Below are 17,023 nucleotides of genomic sequence, written 5' to 3'. Positions count from 1 at the left end.
GGCGAATTGCTTATAGAAATTGGCCAGGAAGCCATCCGGACCAGGACTCCTACCATTGGCTAGACCCCTAATAACCTCAGTGACCTCCTGTTCGCTAAAAGGGTCATCTAGCATGAGAGAGTCCATATGATCCAGTGGGGGGAGAGGGGTACCATCAACATACTCGTCCACTTTCGTTTGGAAATTTGTTGGGGACATGTCCGCCACTGGGCCACCTAGGTTGTACAACCCATCATAATAGTCTCGGAATACATCTGCAATTTCATGAGGTTTATATGCTGAATGGCCAGATGGTGATTTAATGGTGGGGATAAATGTAGAGGGTAGGCGAGGATTAAGAAACCTAGCCAGAGCTCTGCCTGGCTTGTTAGAGAATTCGTACATAAATCTCCTACCTCTGTCTCGGTGACGGGCAGACGCTGCATCCAAGAGGGACCCCAGATCTAGTCTAGCCTTGAGCAAGTCTGTTAAAATCTGAGGGTCATGGGTCCGTTTATGGGCCTGTTCTAGGTGTTGGATGGAAGTCAGTAATCTATCTATTTTGCAAGCTCTATCCCTCTTGAGTCTGGTTCCCTGTTGAATAAAAGTCCCCCGGATCATCCCCTTCAAGGCCTCCCATTGGAGCGGTAAGGGCGTTGGGTCATTGGCGTGAAATTCGAAGAAGTCCGTGATGGTCTTCCTGATGGCTGACTGACATATCTGATCTTTTAATAAGTGTGGGTTCAATGACCAAACCCACTCCCCAAGGCGCAAGTCTGTCAAGAGGAAAGAAAGTGACACTGAAGCATGATCGGACCACACCATAGGGTCTATAGTACAGGCCGGGTCATGTGAGAGTAGGTGGTGGCTAACGAAAAAAAGGTCTATTCTACTGTACATATCATGGACAGGAGAATAGAAAGTGTAGTCCCGTGTTTTAGGGTGTAGGGTACGCCAGATGTCAATAAGCCTCAAGTCCAGTAATTTACTCCTAAGACCCCGCAGTTTAACTGCAGGAACAGAGGACCTACCCGAGGAGGAGTCAACAGCTCGATCAAGGATAAGATTGAAATCTCCTCCAAGAATCAAGGAGCCTTCAGCGAAGTCAGAGAGGGTGTTCAGGTACTTTTGGCAAGTCCTGGCCGGGTCCTGGTTGGGGAGATAAAAATTGGCAATGGTAAATAATTTGGTACAGATCTTAAGTTTGATAAGAATAAATCGCCCCTCTGGGTCGGACTTAACTGCTAAGACCTGGGCTGGGAGAGATTTATGTAGAGCGATGCTAACTCCCTTGGATTTTGCAACTGAATTGGTACTATGAAACCAGGAATTATAATACCTATGCTTAAATGTGGGGGTGTGGTCCGTTTTAAAATGAGTCTCCTGAAGCAGTAGAATATGGATTCTTTTTTTATGCATGTTATAGAGGATCTTGGATCTCTTCTCTGGTACATTAAATCCTCTAACATTTAGCGAGCATATGTTGAGGTTCGCCATCTTAGAAGCCCTATCTTCTGGGCACCCGAGAGAAGAGTAGGGAGATGGGGAGGAGAAGAAAGAAACTGAGATTGAAGGAAAGAAAGCAGAGAAAGTGGTAGAACGGAAAAAGAAACCAGAATAATAAAGACTAGTATCAAGACCTGTCTTTACTTAGCCTCCTGAGTCCTAGCTCAGAAGGCAATTAAACTGAGAAAATACTCAAAACTAGTGTTCTAGGAACACACCCTAATGTGGGAGGTGACTGGAACTATGTCGCCTGAAGGACGGCTGCTACACCACCTAACTAGTTAATACCGAAAAGGGACAGAAGAAAAGGAAACCACAGATGATCAGTCACCCGACCAAAATGAAAGTAACATATATAACAGCTAACAGCTCAAGTTCAATAAAATTAATCACAGCAACAAGGTGAGAAATGCAGCAGGAGAGATAAACTCCCGTCTCCTGGCTCACAACTCGTGAGGCTTTTAGGAGAAGCACAGATACCCATGGGGGTTCAGGCGTCCCAACCCAGCATTGAAGCATGCCGGGAGGGGAGGCAGAGAATCCCAACACTATTAGAATTAGTGATGCCCAGGGGAGAAGGGGGGGGGAGGGAGGGGGGAGAGGAAAGGAGAGGAGGGGGAGAGAGAGAAAAAAAAAAAAAAAAACCCGGACAAAGGGCAATATTGGTTAGGCATCAGAGTAGGCCATAACAGCCCTCATTCCTCCTTCAAACTACATGTATAACCCAGTAGTCCCGAGAGTTCAGGTCTCCGCCGATGAGGATCTCGGCGACTTCTGGGATCTTGGTCGCTGAGTACGGTGTTGATCAGGTGGGAAGGGACCTCCACGACGGACCATTCTCTGGGGTGGAGGTGTAGTATACGGCCAGTCCAGCAATTTTATCCCAGGGAGATCCAGAGCCGAAAGAAAATCTGGCAGGTCAGCCGGAGACCTCAAGATGATCAGGTTGGGACCTTTCCTGACTTGTAGTTGAAAAGGATAGCCCCAGGAATAAGCAATATTGTTGTTACGTAGAACCTCCAGCAGGGGTCTCAGGGCTCTCCTTTTTGCAAGTGTTGAACGGGAAAGATCCGCTAGAAGATGTATGGGAGTTCCTTTAAAATCCAGGGTACCTTTATCTCTTGCTTTTCTCATAATATTCTCCTTGACCTGGAAGAAGTGTACCCTGCAAATAATGTCCCTTGGCTTCTCTGGGTCCGGGTTTCTAGGCCCCAGTGCACGGTGTGCTCTGTCCATCTCAATGCGTGTTTCAAGGGGACGTTCCAACAAGGAGTTAAACATCCTCTGCAGTGTAGAGGTCAAATCCTGAGGCCCGACTGACTCCGGCAAACCACGAATGCGCACATTATTTCGCCTGTTGCGGTTTTCAGCATCTTCAATCATGTCAAACAAGAGATGGATCTGTTGAGCCTGCTGATCTATAAGCTGTTGTTGTGAGCTTTGCTGAGAGTATAAATCCTGGGTGGACGATTCAAGGGCCCGCACGGAGTTAGTTAGTGATGACATATCCTCCTTCAAGGAGCGAATTTCAGTTTTACACACAGCCTCCAGGCGGGCAATGTATCCCTCCATATCCATTTTGGTTGGCATAGCATTTATTTGAAGCCTTAAAGCTGACATTTCTGAGCCTTGGTCTTCCCCATAGTGTTGCAAGGTAGTAGCTGTGTTCTCCCCTCCATGGCAGGGGAGGGCAAGCAAGCTCTGCTCCATAGCCCCTCCTGAGCCAGCTGCCGGGGTAATTGAGTGCTGTGGGGCAGGGGACGACCGCAGGGTACCTGGTGAGTTGGAGCAGCCAGGAAGAGAGGCAGGAGATCCTCTGCTCTGTGAAGCCCCAGGGGGAGAAGCACGCCCTGCAGCCAGATTCCCACTGCTCACCCCTCCCCCATCAGTCACCACAGGCCGGTCTCCGGTGTTTTCCCCAGGAGCCATCCATCCAGGAGCCTGCAATGCCGGGTCAGTCTGCAGCCTTTCATCGGGCTGCTGTGCAGAGCGGGCGGGGGAAGCAGGAGAACGCTCAGGCTGTGACAGCCGGGTCGCAGCAGCACGTGTCCCGGTCGCCATTACAGGCCTGGGAGGACGCTGGGCCTCAGTCAGGTATGGCACAATACCTTGCCCCCCACGGCTGGGAGTCCCTCTGGCAGGCGTCTGCGACCGGAGACCCGCTTTCCCTCTCATCTGACCCCGGTGCTCGCTCTTGATAGCTGGTGGGTGGTGGTGTTTGCAGCCGTTACTGAGGAGCTCCTACAGTGTGTGTCTTGCCGGCTCCATGTCCAGGCCACGCCCCCCAGCCACTGTCTTTTTAATGCACGAGCGACAGTCGCTTGTCATACGTTTTAGCTAGGGCCTTTTTACATAATGCGCATTCTTTGTTCTTTTGTTTGGATGTCGCCTTTCCCTACAGAAAACATACACAGGGCCTTTGTTAATATATTGTGCTGCCTTACAAAGGCACTCACCCGGCCCTCTGGGTACCCCGGCAGCTGGTGGCTTTTCCTCCTGTACTTTCTCTCCAACTTCAGGATCCATTCCGTTCTGCTGCTGGCTATACGTGGAGCCTGTGTGCAGCCTCTCTGGGACCAGTGGCGTCTGCCATGACTCCCTTCTTATGGAGGAGCGGTGCGCGCTTCTGGGACTGCTCCCGCCCGGAAGTGCCCAGTACACCGCTCCCCCGGCGTGCGAAGTCACTTCCGGTGCGACTCCGGAAGCAGTCGCCACTCAATCGGCGCCAGCGTCATGGTGGTCACGCCTCCCCCGGCCCTGCCTCCCACTGGAGCGGCTGCCAGGGAGTCACAGGAGGAGGACGCCATTTGCAGCATCCACAAGCTGGGCTGACAGGCACGCACGACCGCGCCCCCTGCCGCTCTCTCCCCCCGGACCTTGGCCTCCCGACCGGATCAGAGGGGGATCCCTCCAAGGTACCGCTCTGCCCCAGGCACCCGCCTGAAAGAAACAGGAAACCAAAACTGAGGGGAGAGGTGCTGCCCCCCTTCTTATGTCTCTGCTCTGCTACAGGTTTCCCCGTTTCCTGGGGGCGGGTAACTTCTCTCATGTGCGGTGCTGTCATGGGGAAGGGAAAAAACCACCATGGCCAATTACCGGTAGCCGGTTTTTCTGGAACCCATGACAGCACCACCTGAGAGAGGGATCCGCCCCACCAGGACAGGAACCTACTGAGATAAGGGGCGGCACCTCTCCCCCGCTTCAGTTGGGTTACAGAGCATTGAGAGGACTTCCCAGTTACATGTTAATCCAACACCACATCACACAAATGCACCCTACTAAACATGCACACCCATACGGTGAAAAGGGGGGGAGGATATATGGGTGCCATCATGGGTTTCGGAAAAACCGGCTACCGGTAAGTAACCATGGTGGTTTTCCCTTCACCCATGACAGCACCACCAGAGACTTTTGGAGATTTCGAATCACCTTAGGGAGGGACCACCGCTTGCAGCACCCTTCTACCAAAGGTTAAGTCAGCAGAGGAGGATAGAATTAATCTATAGTGCTTAAAGAAGGTTGAAGGTGAGGCCCAGATAGCAGCCTTACAAATCTGTTCAATCGATACCTCTGCTTTCTCAGCCCAGGAGGTCGCCACGGCTCTGGTGGAATGAGCCTTGATGCCGTCAGGAATCAGGATACCACTAGCTGAGTAGGCTACACTAATGGCTTCCCTAATCCATCTAGAAATAGTCCCTTTTGAAACCCCATAGCCTTTCCTGGCACCCTGAAAAGCTACGAATAGGGTCTGGGACTTCCTCCACTGGCTGGTGACAGATATGTATTCTAGCAGGGCTCTTTTAACGTCCAAACTATGGAACCTTTCTTCCCCTGGATTCTTTGGATCATCACAGAAGGATGGGAGGATAATCTCTTGACCCCGATGGAAATCTGATGCTACCTTAGGTAGATAAGCAGGGTCTGTTCTTAGCACCACCCTGTCTTGAAAAACTTGTGTATAGGGTGGATTTACTGAGAAAGCCTGCAGGTCACTTATTCTACGGGCTGAAGTAAGGGCCATTAAAATGATTGTTTTACAGGGAGCTGATGTAATGGTTCATATGGTTCTTTTGTAAGGGCCTCTAGTACTAGGTTTAAATCCCACAGAGCTATCCTGAGTATTGGAATAGGTTTAGCCCTATGACATGATTTGATAAATCTGGCTATCCATCTATTTGCTGCTAAGTTGTAGTTATAGAGTGCCCCTAGTGCAGACACCTGAACCTTAAGTGTATTTACTGCTAACCCTAGCTGTAAACCTGCTTGCAAAAACTCCAAGATAACATTAAATCGGGGGTTCTTGTTCTAACGGCTTGCCTAGGAACTGTAGGAATTTTTTGCATGTTCTGCCGTAGATGTAAGGCTAGTTTCACACTAGCGTTTTGGAGCGCAGCGACGTCCTGCGCACGGCCGCCGCTAAGCCCCACCCCCTGCCGCGCCCCCGCCGATAGCTCCGCCCACCGGTGCATGACGCTGCATGCGCCCTGCGTCCCCTATTGTTATCACAGGGGGCGCAGGCCGTGCGCAGTATGCGTTTGGCGGCGCATGCGTCCTTTTGACGGTGCGCCAACCTGCGCCAAACGCAACCTGCTGATAAAGATAGGGGACGCAGGGTGCATGCAGCGTCATGCGCCGGTGGGCGGAGCTACCGACGGGGTGCGGCGGGGGGGGGCTTAGCGGCGGCCGTGCGCAGGCCGTCGCTGCGCTCCAAAACGCTAGTGTGAAACTAGCCTTAGTGGTCACCGGTTTCCTACTTTTGAGCAGAGTGGCTACTAACCCCGGGGAGAACCCTTTACCCCTTAAAAGCAACCTTTCAAATTCCACGCAGTCAGATGGAATCCCTTGACTTGCGCATGGAATATCGGGCCCTGGGCTAGGAGGTCCGGGATTTCTGGCAAAACCCATGGATTGGAGATGGACATCCTCCGCAGTAGAGCAAACCAGGGCCTTTTTGGCCAAAATGCTAGCTTTCACGAAGATCACTCACCACCCGCAATCAAGGGTACCGGACTCAGAGGCTGCGTCGGAGCACGTGACCTGTGCTCTCTGGATCTCGAGGATTCTCCCGACCTGCGGCTGGGGCGGCTGCTGCTTGAGCGGCTTCTATGTTTGCGGCCGGAGGGCTGTGAGGGCGGCAGAGACAAGCACCTCTCCTGCTCTGACTCCATCGTTGCACCGTCTGCCACACCGCAGTACCTCGTTTTAATATGCCTCCGTCCTGTGAGTGGCCTCCGATCAGCTGTCTCCCCTCCCCCCTGCGACCGCCTTCAGAAAAAGCCGGCATCGCACTGGGCGCCAAGACACAGTCGCCTGGTGCTGACGTCAGCCGGCGCGCCCACAATCCTCTGCGCCGCTGACGTCAGTGGCCGGAAAGCGCCCGCGTCTCTCTCCTGTCAGATGCCACGGGGATCGAGATGCGGTGCGTGCGAGGGGAGGGCGGCACGGTGGGGGCTTCCCGCAGGCCCCGGGGATCCCACCAGCGCCCACACGAACCCGGAACCCCTGAGTGCCCGGGGACTGTGCGTCCAGCACCCGACGGCCGGCGCTACAGGCGAGACCTGTTCTTCCCGCGCCGGGACGGGGCTGGGTTCCTTTTTTTTCCCCTTCTTTCTTCGCCCATGACAGGCACCGCTGACAGTGAGGTTCCTTCCAGGACAGGAACCCAACTGAAGCGGGGGAGAGGTGCCACCCCTTATATCTCAGTAGGTTCCTGGCCTGGCGGGGCAGATCCCCCTCTCAGGTGGTACTGTCATGGGTGAAGGGAAAATTTCAGTCATACTGTGCTTTAATGTATTGTTAACTGATGTTTTTATTGCTACTTTTTGGATCACTTATTGCAATTTTTTGCAGAGTGTCTGAAACGCTAAAACAGAAATTTTTGGTAGCAATTTTTTTATGGTTACATCATAACACTTAATAGTGTGGACCTTTATGCATATTTTTGTAACCATTTAAGGCTATGTGCACACGTTGCAGATTCACCTGTGGTTTTTTCCACGCGGAACCGCAGGTAAAGTGACCTGCGGTTTGGTCTGCGGTTTCACACCTCTACTATGTTAAAGGTGTGAAACCGCCCAAATAATTGACATGCTGCGGTTTGTAAACCGCAGCAAAACCGTGCGGAAAAAACTGCACCGTCAACACAGCGTTTTTGAAAACCCATAGGGTTTCATTGTACTGTACTTGGTCTGTGGAACAGATGCGTTTCCGCAGGGCCAAAACCGCTGCGGAAACGCAGCAGAATCCACACAGCCTTATAAGGTAGATAGCAGTGGGAGAGCTAAAAAAAAAAAAAAAGCTGAAGTTGTGGTTTAGATTTTTGCTCTCCCAACATGAGCCTTAGACACAGTTGCTTGTACTCCATAAACTATCGTATTGCAGTGTGTATATTGAGTTATGATCTAGGAACACCAGGCACAGATTGGTCTTGAAACAAGCACAGAAGTGGCATGGGCAGTGGCCTTCAGCAGAGCCAGCTGACACAGCAATGCATTGGCACCCCACAATCAAGTGGTGAGGGATGAGTGACTCAATGGGTGCATGTAATTCCACATCACGAGGCCTTACACGGTAAAGACTGCTGTTAAGAGACTGACTGCAACAAGTGATTAGCATCAGGCAGAGCTGAGTCTGCAAGCACTGTTGGAGGCAGATCATACATGTAAATCATAGCCATTTTCTGCAGATAATGGATGCACAGCTCCTCAGGTTGCATCAAGAACAGGGACCAGACATTATGTTCTAGTAGGCCACGTATCAGGAAGGGAATAACTGCTCCACTAAAACGATTTGATTACCTAGCTAGGAAAAAAAAAAAAAAAAAAGGCAGTCCGCACAGAATCATTGTTCAAGCTAAGTCCTGCCACTTCACAGGGCAGCCAATTACACCTTCCCACCTGCTTGTTTAAATGTAGTCAAAGCTTTGGCCCAACTGAAGCACCAAGTACCTGCGCTTGTTCTGTGCCCAGTGTCCCTTTAAAATGAGTAATCATCAGATTGGTTGGGCCTAGCGCTCCCACAAAACTCTGCTGTTCTCAACAATGGCCAGATGCAAGTAGCGGCTCACGTGAACAGCACAGCTCCAAATGTTCATCAGCTGCAGCCAGCACAAAGGAGGGGGATCTGCAGTACTCAGCAGCAGCAACTAAGCAGGTCAATTCTGCAACTACTTGTTTTTAACTGCTGCTTGCACTGAAAACTAATAGGTGGAAGTACTAGGTTTAGAGCGCCCCCTCTGACTAGAATATCTATTTTTGCGGAGGAGAACGATTGATATGTTGGAGGAGCTTGTGACCAGATCTATGAATCCAAACAACCCTGAGGATAGGGAAAAAAAAAGGGAACATCGCTGAGCTCAATCTAAATGCAGTAGAAACTAGGTGTAAATTGCACACTTATATAATGGCACTCACCTAGTCAAGGGCGAAAATTAAGTATTGATAGGGGATCAGACAGGATTGCAAGCTCCTCCAACAGTCATGTTATGTACAGGAGAGGTGTGCAGTGTGAGAATGTAGCCTTTATAGGGCACAATTATCTATACTGCTGAAATGGACACTTACGTTGGACTTCAAGATGTATGGAAATGTTATTGCTCATGTCTGGACACCTTAGGCAAAATGTATTCTACTCAACGATTCTGTAGAACTATCCTTCCAGGATACATGTCAGAATGTTAAAGGGATGTCAGCACAGAATTACCTTAACCCAAGTCACTCTTGCTCTGTGCATCATGGCAGGGCCAGTCATTTATATACACCTTCCCACCTCCACACCCCTGACAGCTCTGGCTTCATAGAGCCAGAGAAGGGAGGAGATGGATGAAAAACATGCAGGTTGGGTAGGTGTATATAAATGACTGGCCCCACCATGAAGCACCAAGCAGCAGGACTTTATTGTAAGTCAGTCTGTGCTGACTGTCCCTTTAAGCTCACTACAGGCCCCTCTAGATCAGTGACACTTACCTGACATTGCAGAAAGTTGAAGTAATTACTGCATCCTGTAACATTCAGATAGAAGGATGGATATGGAAAAGGATATGAAGTCATTAGTGCGTCAAATACCTACAAGAAAGAAAGTTAGAAAAAAAAGAAACGCAATCAATAGAGTCCAGCATCTCAGCTTTTCCTTTGATTATTCACACAGAGGGGCAACTACTTGGCACATGGGGGTTTAAAGAGAACCTGTCAGTTTTAAAATGGGCAGGATTTGCTCTTATTTTAATCCTGCTGCTCCATAGTGTTTTTATTTTTTAAAGGAGTTAGAGAGGAGTTTTATTTCGGGCCATTTAGCATGAGGGGTATGGCCAACAGGATTTGGGGGCATCTTTAGCATGCTTTGTGAGCAATGTACTTTTGGTGAAGTCCATACAAATCTAAAAAAAAAAAAAAATATCTATATCTATCTCACCTCCCCCCCCAGGTCTGATACTGATGATCTATCTAACCTTTAGATTGCTTGCTAATCCCACCATTATTGGATGATCAATGCTACACTGCCAATAACGTGTAGAATTAAGGCCCCAATACATTAAATCGGAGCTACTGCTTTTCCACTGACTAAGGCGTAGCATACATTGGGCTGGAGAAAGCAATGTCATGGACTGAGCTTGGGTCAAATCCAAGTAAGGCAACATCTGTAAGGAATTTACATCCTCAGGTTGTTTTATCTGTAACCACTGAAATCAATTTACTTTCAACTAAATTGTCCCGAGTTAATGTGAGACATTAGAAGTAGAGCAATTTAAACGCATAATAAAGAAATCCAACCTCAAATCTAGAACACAACACAAATCAGGCTCCATGGAGAAAAATCTATTTCTACTTTTACCTTGAAATTGCAGGAAAGGCTGAACCTTCAATCATAAAGCAATTTTTATAAAAAAATTGTTTATACAACAATACATACATCAAAAGCATCAATCCACTTGTGCTGCTGGATATACAGTATCGCCAGGTCGCACTGCTGCCGGACATAGGCCTTCTGGTTTTCGTCCACGATGCCAGTTTGGAACATGAATTCAGCGTAGCCAGCCAACATCTGGTAAACACACAATAGTCATTAGAATTGATTGCCCTCGCCCTGTGGTTTGTGTTTAATCCTAATCAGCTAAAGCAATAAGAAACATTACTTTCTTTTCAACCTAAATGTGATACAGCAACCTAGTAATGCATTAACATGTTTCAGATCAGAAGTCTTAAGGGGACGTGCATACTTTATGAAAACTGTGTGCAAGGGAAGAAAGGAATTCCACCCCCTTTTGTAGATCAAAAGAAAAGAAAATTGAATTAAAATGTCCTACCACTTCAGGATCACAGAGCCCGTCTCCAATGGCTATCCCCTTGAAGTTGATTTTAACCTTAGCGGTTGGGTTGAGAGTGTGGACATAATAGCCAATAGCAGGAACATACTTCCCAGCGTAGGACTGGAAAAACAAACAAATAAGCCATGAGAATATAGACCAATGACTGCCTACAACACTGAGGATGGTGCCCACATGTTCACAATACCAGCATTTGTAGAGACAGCATTATGGTATGTGCAGTGTGTCTGATGCGGATTCTACCTGTAAGGGTACGTTCACACCTATGCATTTTGATGCTAATTTTAGCTGTGCTTTGCAGTTCCAGCTATGTCAGAGTTCAGAAATCTCATGCACAGTTTGTTTGTTTTTTTATACACCAGTATTTTGTGCCAAACCTTTGAATAAGCTGATTCAGCAAAACTTGTGTTTCACCCATTGAAAGTAATGGGTAGTGGGAAAAAAGCCACACAAAATAAAGTGCAACGTGTGACCATAGCCTAAGGGCCCCATCACACATAGCAACTCAACAGCGATCCCAACAACGATATGAATTTGTCAGGATCGCTGGTGTGTCGTTACATGATCTCTGGTGAGCTGCCAAACAAGCAGCTTCACCAGCAATCAGGACAGCGACACGTGAGTAACAAGCGACGCACATCGCTTAGTTACCCACTGTGTACCTTGGTTACCAGCGCGCTGGTAACCAAGGTACACATCGGGTTTAAGTGGTGCGCGGCGCTTAGAAAGCCGATGTTTACCTTGGTTACCAGCTCGCTGGTCTCCTGCCTGCCACTCGCAGCGATGCGTGCTGGCCAGCGGGAGACCAGCGATCAAAAAAAATGTCCTGACCGTTCCAGGACAATCAGCGATACACGGCAGGGGGGCCGGTTGCTGGTAAGCATCACACACAGCGATCTCGCTGGCGAGATCGCTGTTGCGTCACAAAACTTGTGACGCAAAATCGATCTCGCTAGTGAGATCACCGTTTGTGATGGGGGCTTTAGAGTGCAGTATAAAACAATGCACCTGCACCATCTAATGTAATTTCACTTCAAGGTGCAGAAACCCTGAAATAGTCAACGTAACATTCATTCTTAGAGTGGTTCATGAGCAGAAGCCACTCGCTCTATACTACAGAGTATAGAATAAAAGATGCCACCACAAATAAATTTGGTGTTTCCTGAAAAGTCTTGCCTTAAAAGAAAAATCTGAAGGGTGCGTCAGCATTTAAGATACATTATCCCCCATAACCTTAGACTGGTTTCACAAGATCAGGATTTGGGAGATTCACTGTCTGATTCAGTAGAAGAGTGGGAAGTTCAGGTGTAAGCCCCTATAATACAGATTTAGATCTGATCTTACAGTAAACTAATTTCAGTCAATTGGAGCTGCAGTTGTAAAGGTCCCCATACACAAAAGTACCTTCAACTGTATCTTTGTAGTGGTTAAAAAAGTCAAATTATTCAAGGTATTTCTTTTAAAACAGTCTTAAGGCCCCGTCACACACTGCAAGATCACTGATTTTGTGAAATATATCACTGTGTGTGACATGTATCAGCAACCGGCCCCCCTGCCGGGTATCGCTGATCACGCTCAAACGTCCTGGGCCATTTTTTGATCGTTGGTCTCCCGCTGGCCAGTGCGCATCGCTGCGTGTGACAACGAGAGACCAACGATCAGCGACGCTGGGAGCTGGTTTCCAATGTAATCAGCAGGTATCTAAGAGCTGCGCAGCTCTTAGATACCTGCTGTTTACCTTGGATACCAGCTTGCTCGCTGGTCCTGATGGCTGGTGGGTCTATGTGACAGCTCACCAGCGATCAGCTAACTATGTCCCAGCGATCTCATCCACGCTGGATCGTTGGTGGGATCGCTGGGACATTGATGCGTGTAATGGGGCCTTTACATTTTCAAGCTAATTTAAGTTTTTTAAACTCCTTTTTAGGACTGACACTGATTATATACCAAGGTGTGACTTTCCATGGATAAAGAAATTACAAAGCTTCTCTTATACTTTGCAGTGTTAATTACATCCAGTATACAGATTCCATATGTGTGCTGTATGTGTTTTTCCACTGCCTTTGTCATTGACATTTGAATTACAACACGTAATCATAATTTTGTGCATCTGAAAAAATGATACAACACAAATGTGCAAGATGAGCATCTGATGCCTAAATGATATATACACATATGACTGGTATTATCTATCCTCTGGTGAATTGTCTGCATCAGTCCCTATTCCCCACTCCAAACCCCCACCCCTAAGGCTGGAGTCACACTAACCTGCGCAAAATACGCTCTGTATTTTACATGCGTAATACGGATCAATGACCACTAAATAGTGGTCCGTAGGTCATCCGTAAGCAAGGTGAGGTCGCGTATTTTGCGCATGTGTGTATCCGTATGTAATCCGTATGGCGAGATTTTCTCGCAGCCTTGCAAAATGGACATTTAACGGTTTTGAGGCCTGCAAACAATTTAAATCATTAGCCTGCACCCTATTTAGACACTCAGAAACAGGTGGCTGCCTACATTCTGTACATTTGTCACCTAGCTTTCACGAGGTGTGTTGGTGTTCTTTGTGCAGCATGGCAGAGGGTCTGACATTCAATACAACCGAGCAGGTTCTCTTTACCTGGCTTTTGTCACGGCGCTTTGGCCAACCATATCCTGTGATAGTGGATCCGCGGAGGAGGAGACGCATGTGGGTACATCCACTTTTGAGGCAACAACTCACAAGAGGTCATTTTCACCGCCTCTATTCGTCTCTGCGGGAGCATCCGGACAAATTTTACCAGTACTGTCGAATGAGCATTTCCACATTTGATCGCCTCTTGGAGACAGTGCGCCCTGGGATCACCTTTCAGGACACTAGGATGCGCAAAGCCATATCTGCAGAGGAGCGCCTTCTACTCACAATACGGTATGTACTACACAACCACATTCTCTATGTTCATAATGTGTGTGTTAATTTATGTTTTTTGGCCTTCTTGGACAAAGTTTAATACCCTCATCTTACTCAAAATATGTTTCACCTGACACAGCAGAATGTTACATATAATATGTACTGCATATCACTTAGTCATTGTCCCACCAAATATGTGTGTGTTGTCCTCTCTCATTTCCTACCAAGTTTGGTCGGCATGTAACTGATTTTTTTTTACTTTAGCCATTCTAACCTGTACTATTTCTGTTGTTCTACAGCTTCCTGTCCACTGGCCTGTCTTATGCCGCCCTCCACCATGAGTTTCTCATTGGAAAGTCAACCATTTCAGGCATAGTGAGGTCTACATGTGCAGAAATCTGGACAAGACTCCATCAGGTGGTCCTACCCGAGCCCAGGATGGAAGACTGGTTAAGGATTTCAAGGGACTTTGAGGAGGACTGCCAGTTTCCAAATTGTATTGGGGCCCTGGATGGCAAACATATCAGGGTGCGTAAGCCGCCGAACTCAGGCTCCCAATTCTTCAATTATAAGCAATACTTTTCTGTTGTATTGTTGGCTCTGGTAGACCCTCAATACAAGTTTATAATTGTTGACATTGGGGCCTATGGAAGGACGGGAGACTCTAGAGTCTTCAATACTTCCATAATGGGTCAGCGGCTACGCACCAACCAGTTGGATCTACCACCACCACGCCAGCTACCAGGCTCCCCCGAACAATCAGTCCCTTATGTCCTTGTGGCAGATGAGGCCTTTCAGTTATCACGTAATGTCATGAGGCCATATCCCCAGCGCAACCTTGACCACAGGCGCAGAATTTTTAACTTGCACCTATCACGTGCTAGGCGACTGGTGGAGTGTTCCTTTGGGATTTTTTGTGCCAAATGGCGGGTACTCCAGTCTGCCATTCAGTTGAGTGAGCAAAATGTGAATGAAGTTGTCAAAGCCTGTGTTGTTCTGCATAACTTCACCAGGATACATGATTGTTCCTCCTCTGATGGTGTTGTGCGTAGGCCGGACAATGTGCGCAGGGCGAGACCACCTATCATCCCTCAACGTAGACCGCTCTCTGGCCTCAAAGTGCGTGATATATTCACGAATTACTTTATCTCACCTGAGGGGGCAACTTCTTGGCAAGAGAATGCTATGTCTATGTTATAATTATGTTTTTTTAAAAGTGCGTCTAAATATATATTACTCAAGCCTTTTTATGATTCTATGAGTGTTTCTTTGCATTGGTTGGTGTCTCTTAGTATGTTGTGAGGGATAGTGAAAAATCACACAGACATTAACTAGAGTAGACAAATTTTTAGTTTTGCCTTTTTTTTTGTTTTGCTTAAAGACAAACATAATTTTGCCATAACACAAATTTGGCAATGGCCAAAATGACCCTTTGTGCCTTCTTTAACTTGGTGTAACATTAACATTACAGAAAAAAACTGCAACAAACATTATGCAACAACAACATTGCTGCATGCCTACATTAACCTTGATTAGGCAACAAAGGGTGAGCTCCATCACCTAAATAAAGTCAATAAGATAACACTCACATTTCCTCAATGTTTTCCAATCATAGAATGATTCCACCATGACAGGCAAGGCTACCTCACATCTTTCACACAGATATTACCTGTCTGTAGAACAGACAATATTTAAGCATGCTATACTGGAAAGGATGAAAATACAAAACTCACTTGTTAAGACAGAGCGTGATATTGTGAATGCTGGTCGCCTCAAATTGGTTTACTAAAGAATGCTAATAACAAAGTTGACTACTTAACTAAAGGCAAGCACGCCTTTCCTATGCATTAGCAAGTGATTAGTGTATTTTCATCCTTTCAGGTAACAGTATAGCGCATTTAAATATTCTCTTTTATACACACATGTAATATCTGTGTGAAAGGCGTGAGGTAGCGTTGCCTGTCATGATGGATTGTTTCATATGTTTGGAAAACATTGTTTAAAAATGTGAGTGTTAAATTATGTTCTAAATGTTGGTGAAGGAGAACACCTGTTTTTTTGTCTAGATTAGAAGCACCAGTTACATGTAACTGGACATCTCCAAATTTTTGATTCATAAATCCTCATATGTAGGGGAAGGGGAACGGGGAGGAACAGCCTGTGGGTGCTGCTGGACATTCTGGGCAACATCGCCCTGTGTGGGGCCATACTGTTGCCCATGATGCTGTTGTTGTCCAGCCTCTTGGGCCTGTTGGTGATACTGGCCAGAGTAATGATGATGGTGAGGGGCTTCTTGTTGGCTCTGGTAGGCCCGTGGCTCATACCCACCAAGATAGCCAGATCGTCCCCAACCAGGTTGGGACCAGCCTCCAACACTGGGTGGGTACAAGTGGCCATATTGGTGGGGTTGGCTTGAGGAAGACATTTGGGGCTGCAGAATAGAAGGATGGGTAGGGGGAGGAAGGGCTTGAGGTGTTGGCCCACGTATTAGGGGCTGTTCAGACCCTGCTTGAGCAAGCATCTGTGTGGATGGTCTCATGCGCATTAAATTTCTTGGTGAGAGCTGCCACCTCTCCAGAAATTCAAACACCTCATATGGGGTATTGGGGGGGGTGCTTGCATCAAGCAGGATCTGAATACATCCCCTAATACGGAGCCTGACCTCATGGGTAAGGGCACGGAGATAAAGGGTGAGGCTACGTGCATAGGCCTCCTCACCATCATCTGTAGTGACTCTGGACAAGTAATTCAGCACCCCAGTGTCCACATTGGTCCTGCTCTCTTGAATGGTGACCTGGCGCCTTCTTATTCGCCGTGATGCTAGAGCAGCCTGTGGGGAGGGCCTGATCTGGGCAGTTGGGCTGCTGCTCAAGTTGCCCATCTCTTCCAGGATGGGTGAGGTTGCAGCTGCAGACCGTCCTGGTGGTGTGTTGTGTAGGGCAGCCATTGTGTGTTCTGGTGATGCCTCCTCTTCAGCCATCCTTCTTGTAGGGGGAGAAGATGGGCCAGCCACCTCATCCCCTACAGGATCCATAATGGGCTCTGCCTCTGAGGCCGTTCCTTGATCTGTAAGGTTGGATTGAGTTCTGTTATGAAATAGAACAGAGGCAAAAATACATCAATATTTTTGTCCCTGTAAAGTATTTGTGTAATGTTTTTGTGTCATGTGGTGTGAGGTATGTACTTACGGTCTCAGAGCCAGAATTGGGGCGAGGAAGTTCAGCCGGTCATAGTAGATATATTTGCGCTTTACATGGCCAGCATCCCCACTCCTGGACCGCTGCTGGCGTTCCCGGCGGTACTGGTCCCGGATGCTTCTCCACCGT

At 47.8% G+C, this 17,023-nt stretch overlaps 1 protein-coding gene across 4 annotated transcripts in view; it reads right to left on the bottom strand.

Moving 5' to 3' along the window:
• Positions 1-17,023, bottom strand: part of CPVL (carboxypeptidase vitellogenic like) — a 194,074-nt gene that overhangs the window by 59,226 nt on the left and 117,825 nt on the right. For all 4 annotated transcript variants that reach the window (XM_073581347.1, XM_073581345.1, XM_073581344.1 and 1 more), the window contains exons 8-10: positions 10,787-10,909; positions 10,393-10,524; positions 9,450-9,548 (exon numbers count right to left, since the gene is read on the bottom strand). In XM_073581347.1, the coding sequence (XP_073437448.1) occupies positions 9,450-9,548; positions 10,393-10,524; positions 10,787-10,909 (354 nt within the window). The remainder of the gene's footprint in view (positions 1-9,449; positions 9,549-10,392; positions 10,525-10,786; positions 10,910-17,023) is intronic.

The sequence above is a fragment of the Dendrobates tinctorius genome, unplaced genomic scaffold (assembly GCF_039654945.1).
Source record: "Dendrobates tinctorius isolate UK_male_01 unplaced genomic scaffold, ASM3965494v1 ptg000070l, whole genome shotgun sequence".
Lineage (NCBI taxonomy): Eukaryota > Metazoa > Chordata > Amphibia > Anura > Dendrobatidae > Dendrobates > Dendrobates tinctorius.
The sequence above is the reverse complement of the archived record's forward strand: the minus strand, read 5'-3'. Positions and strand labels throughout refer to the sequence as shown.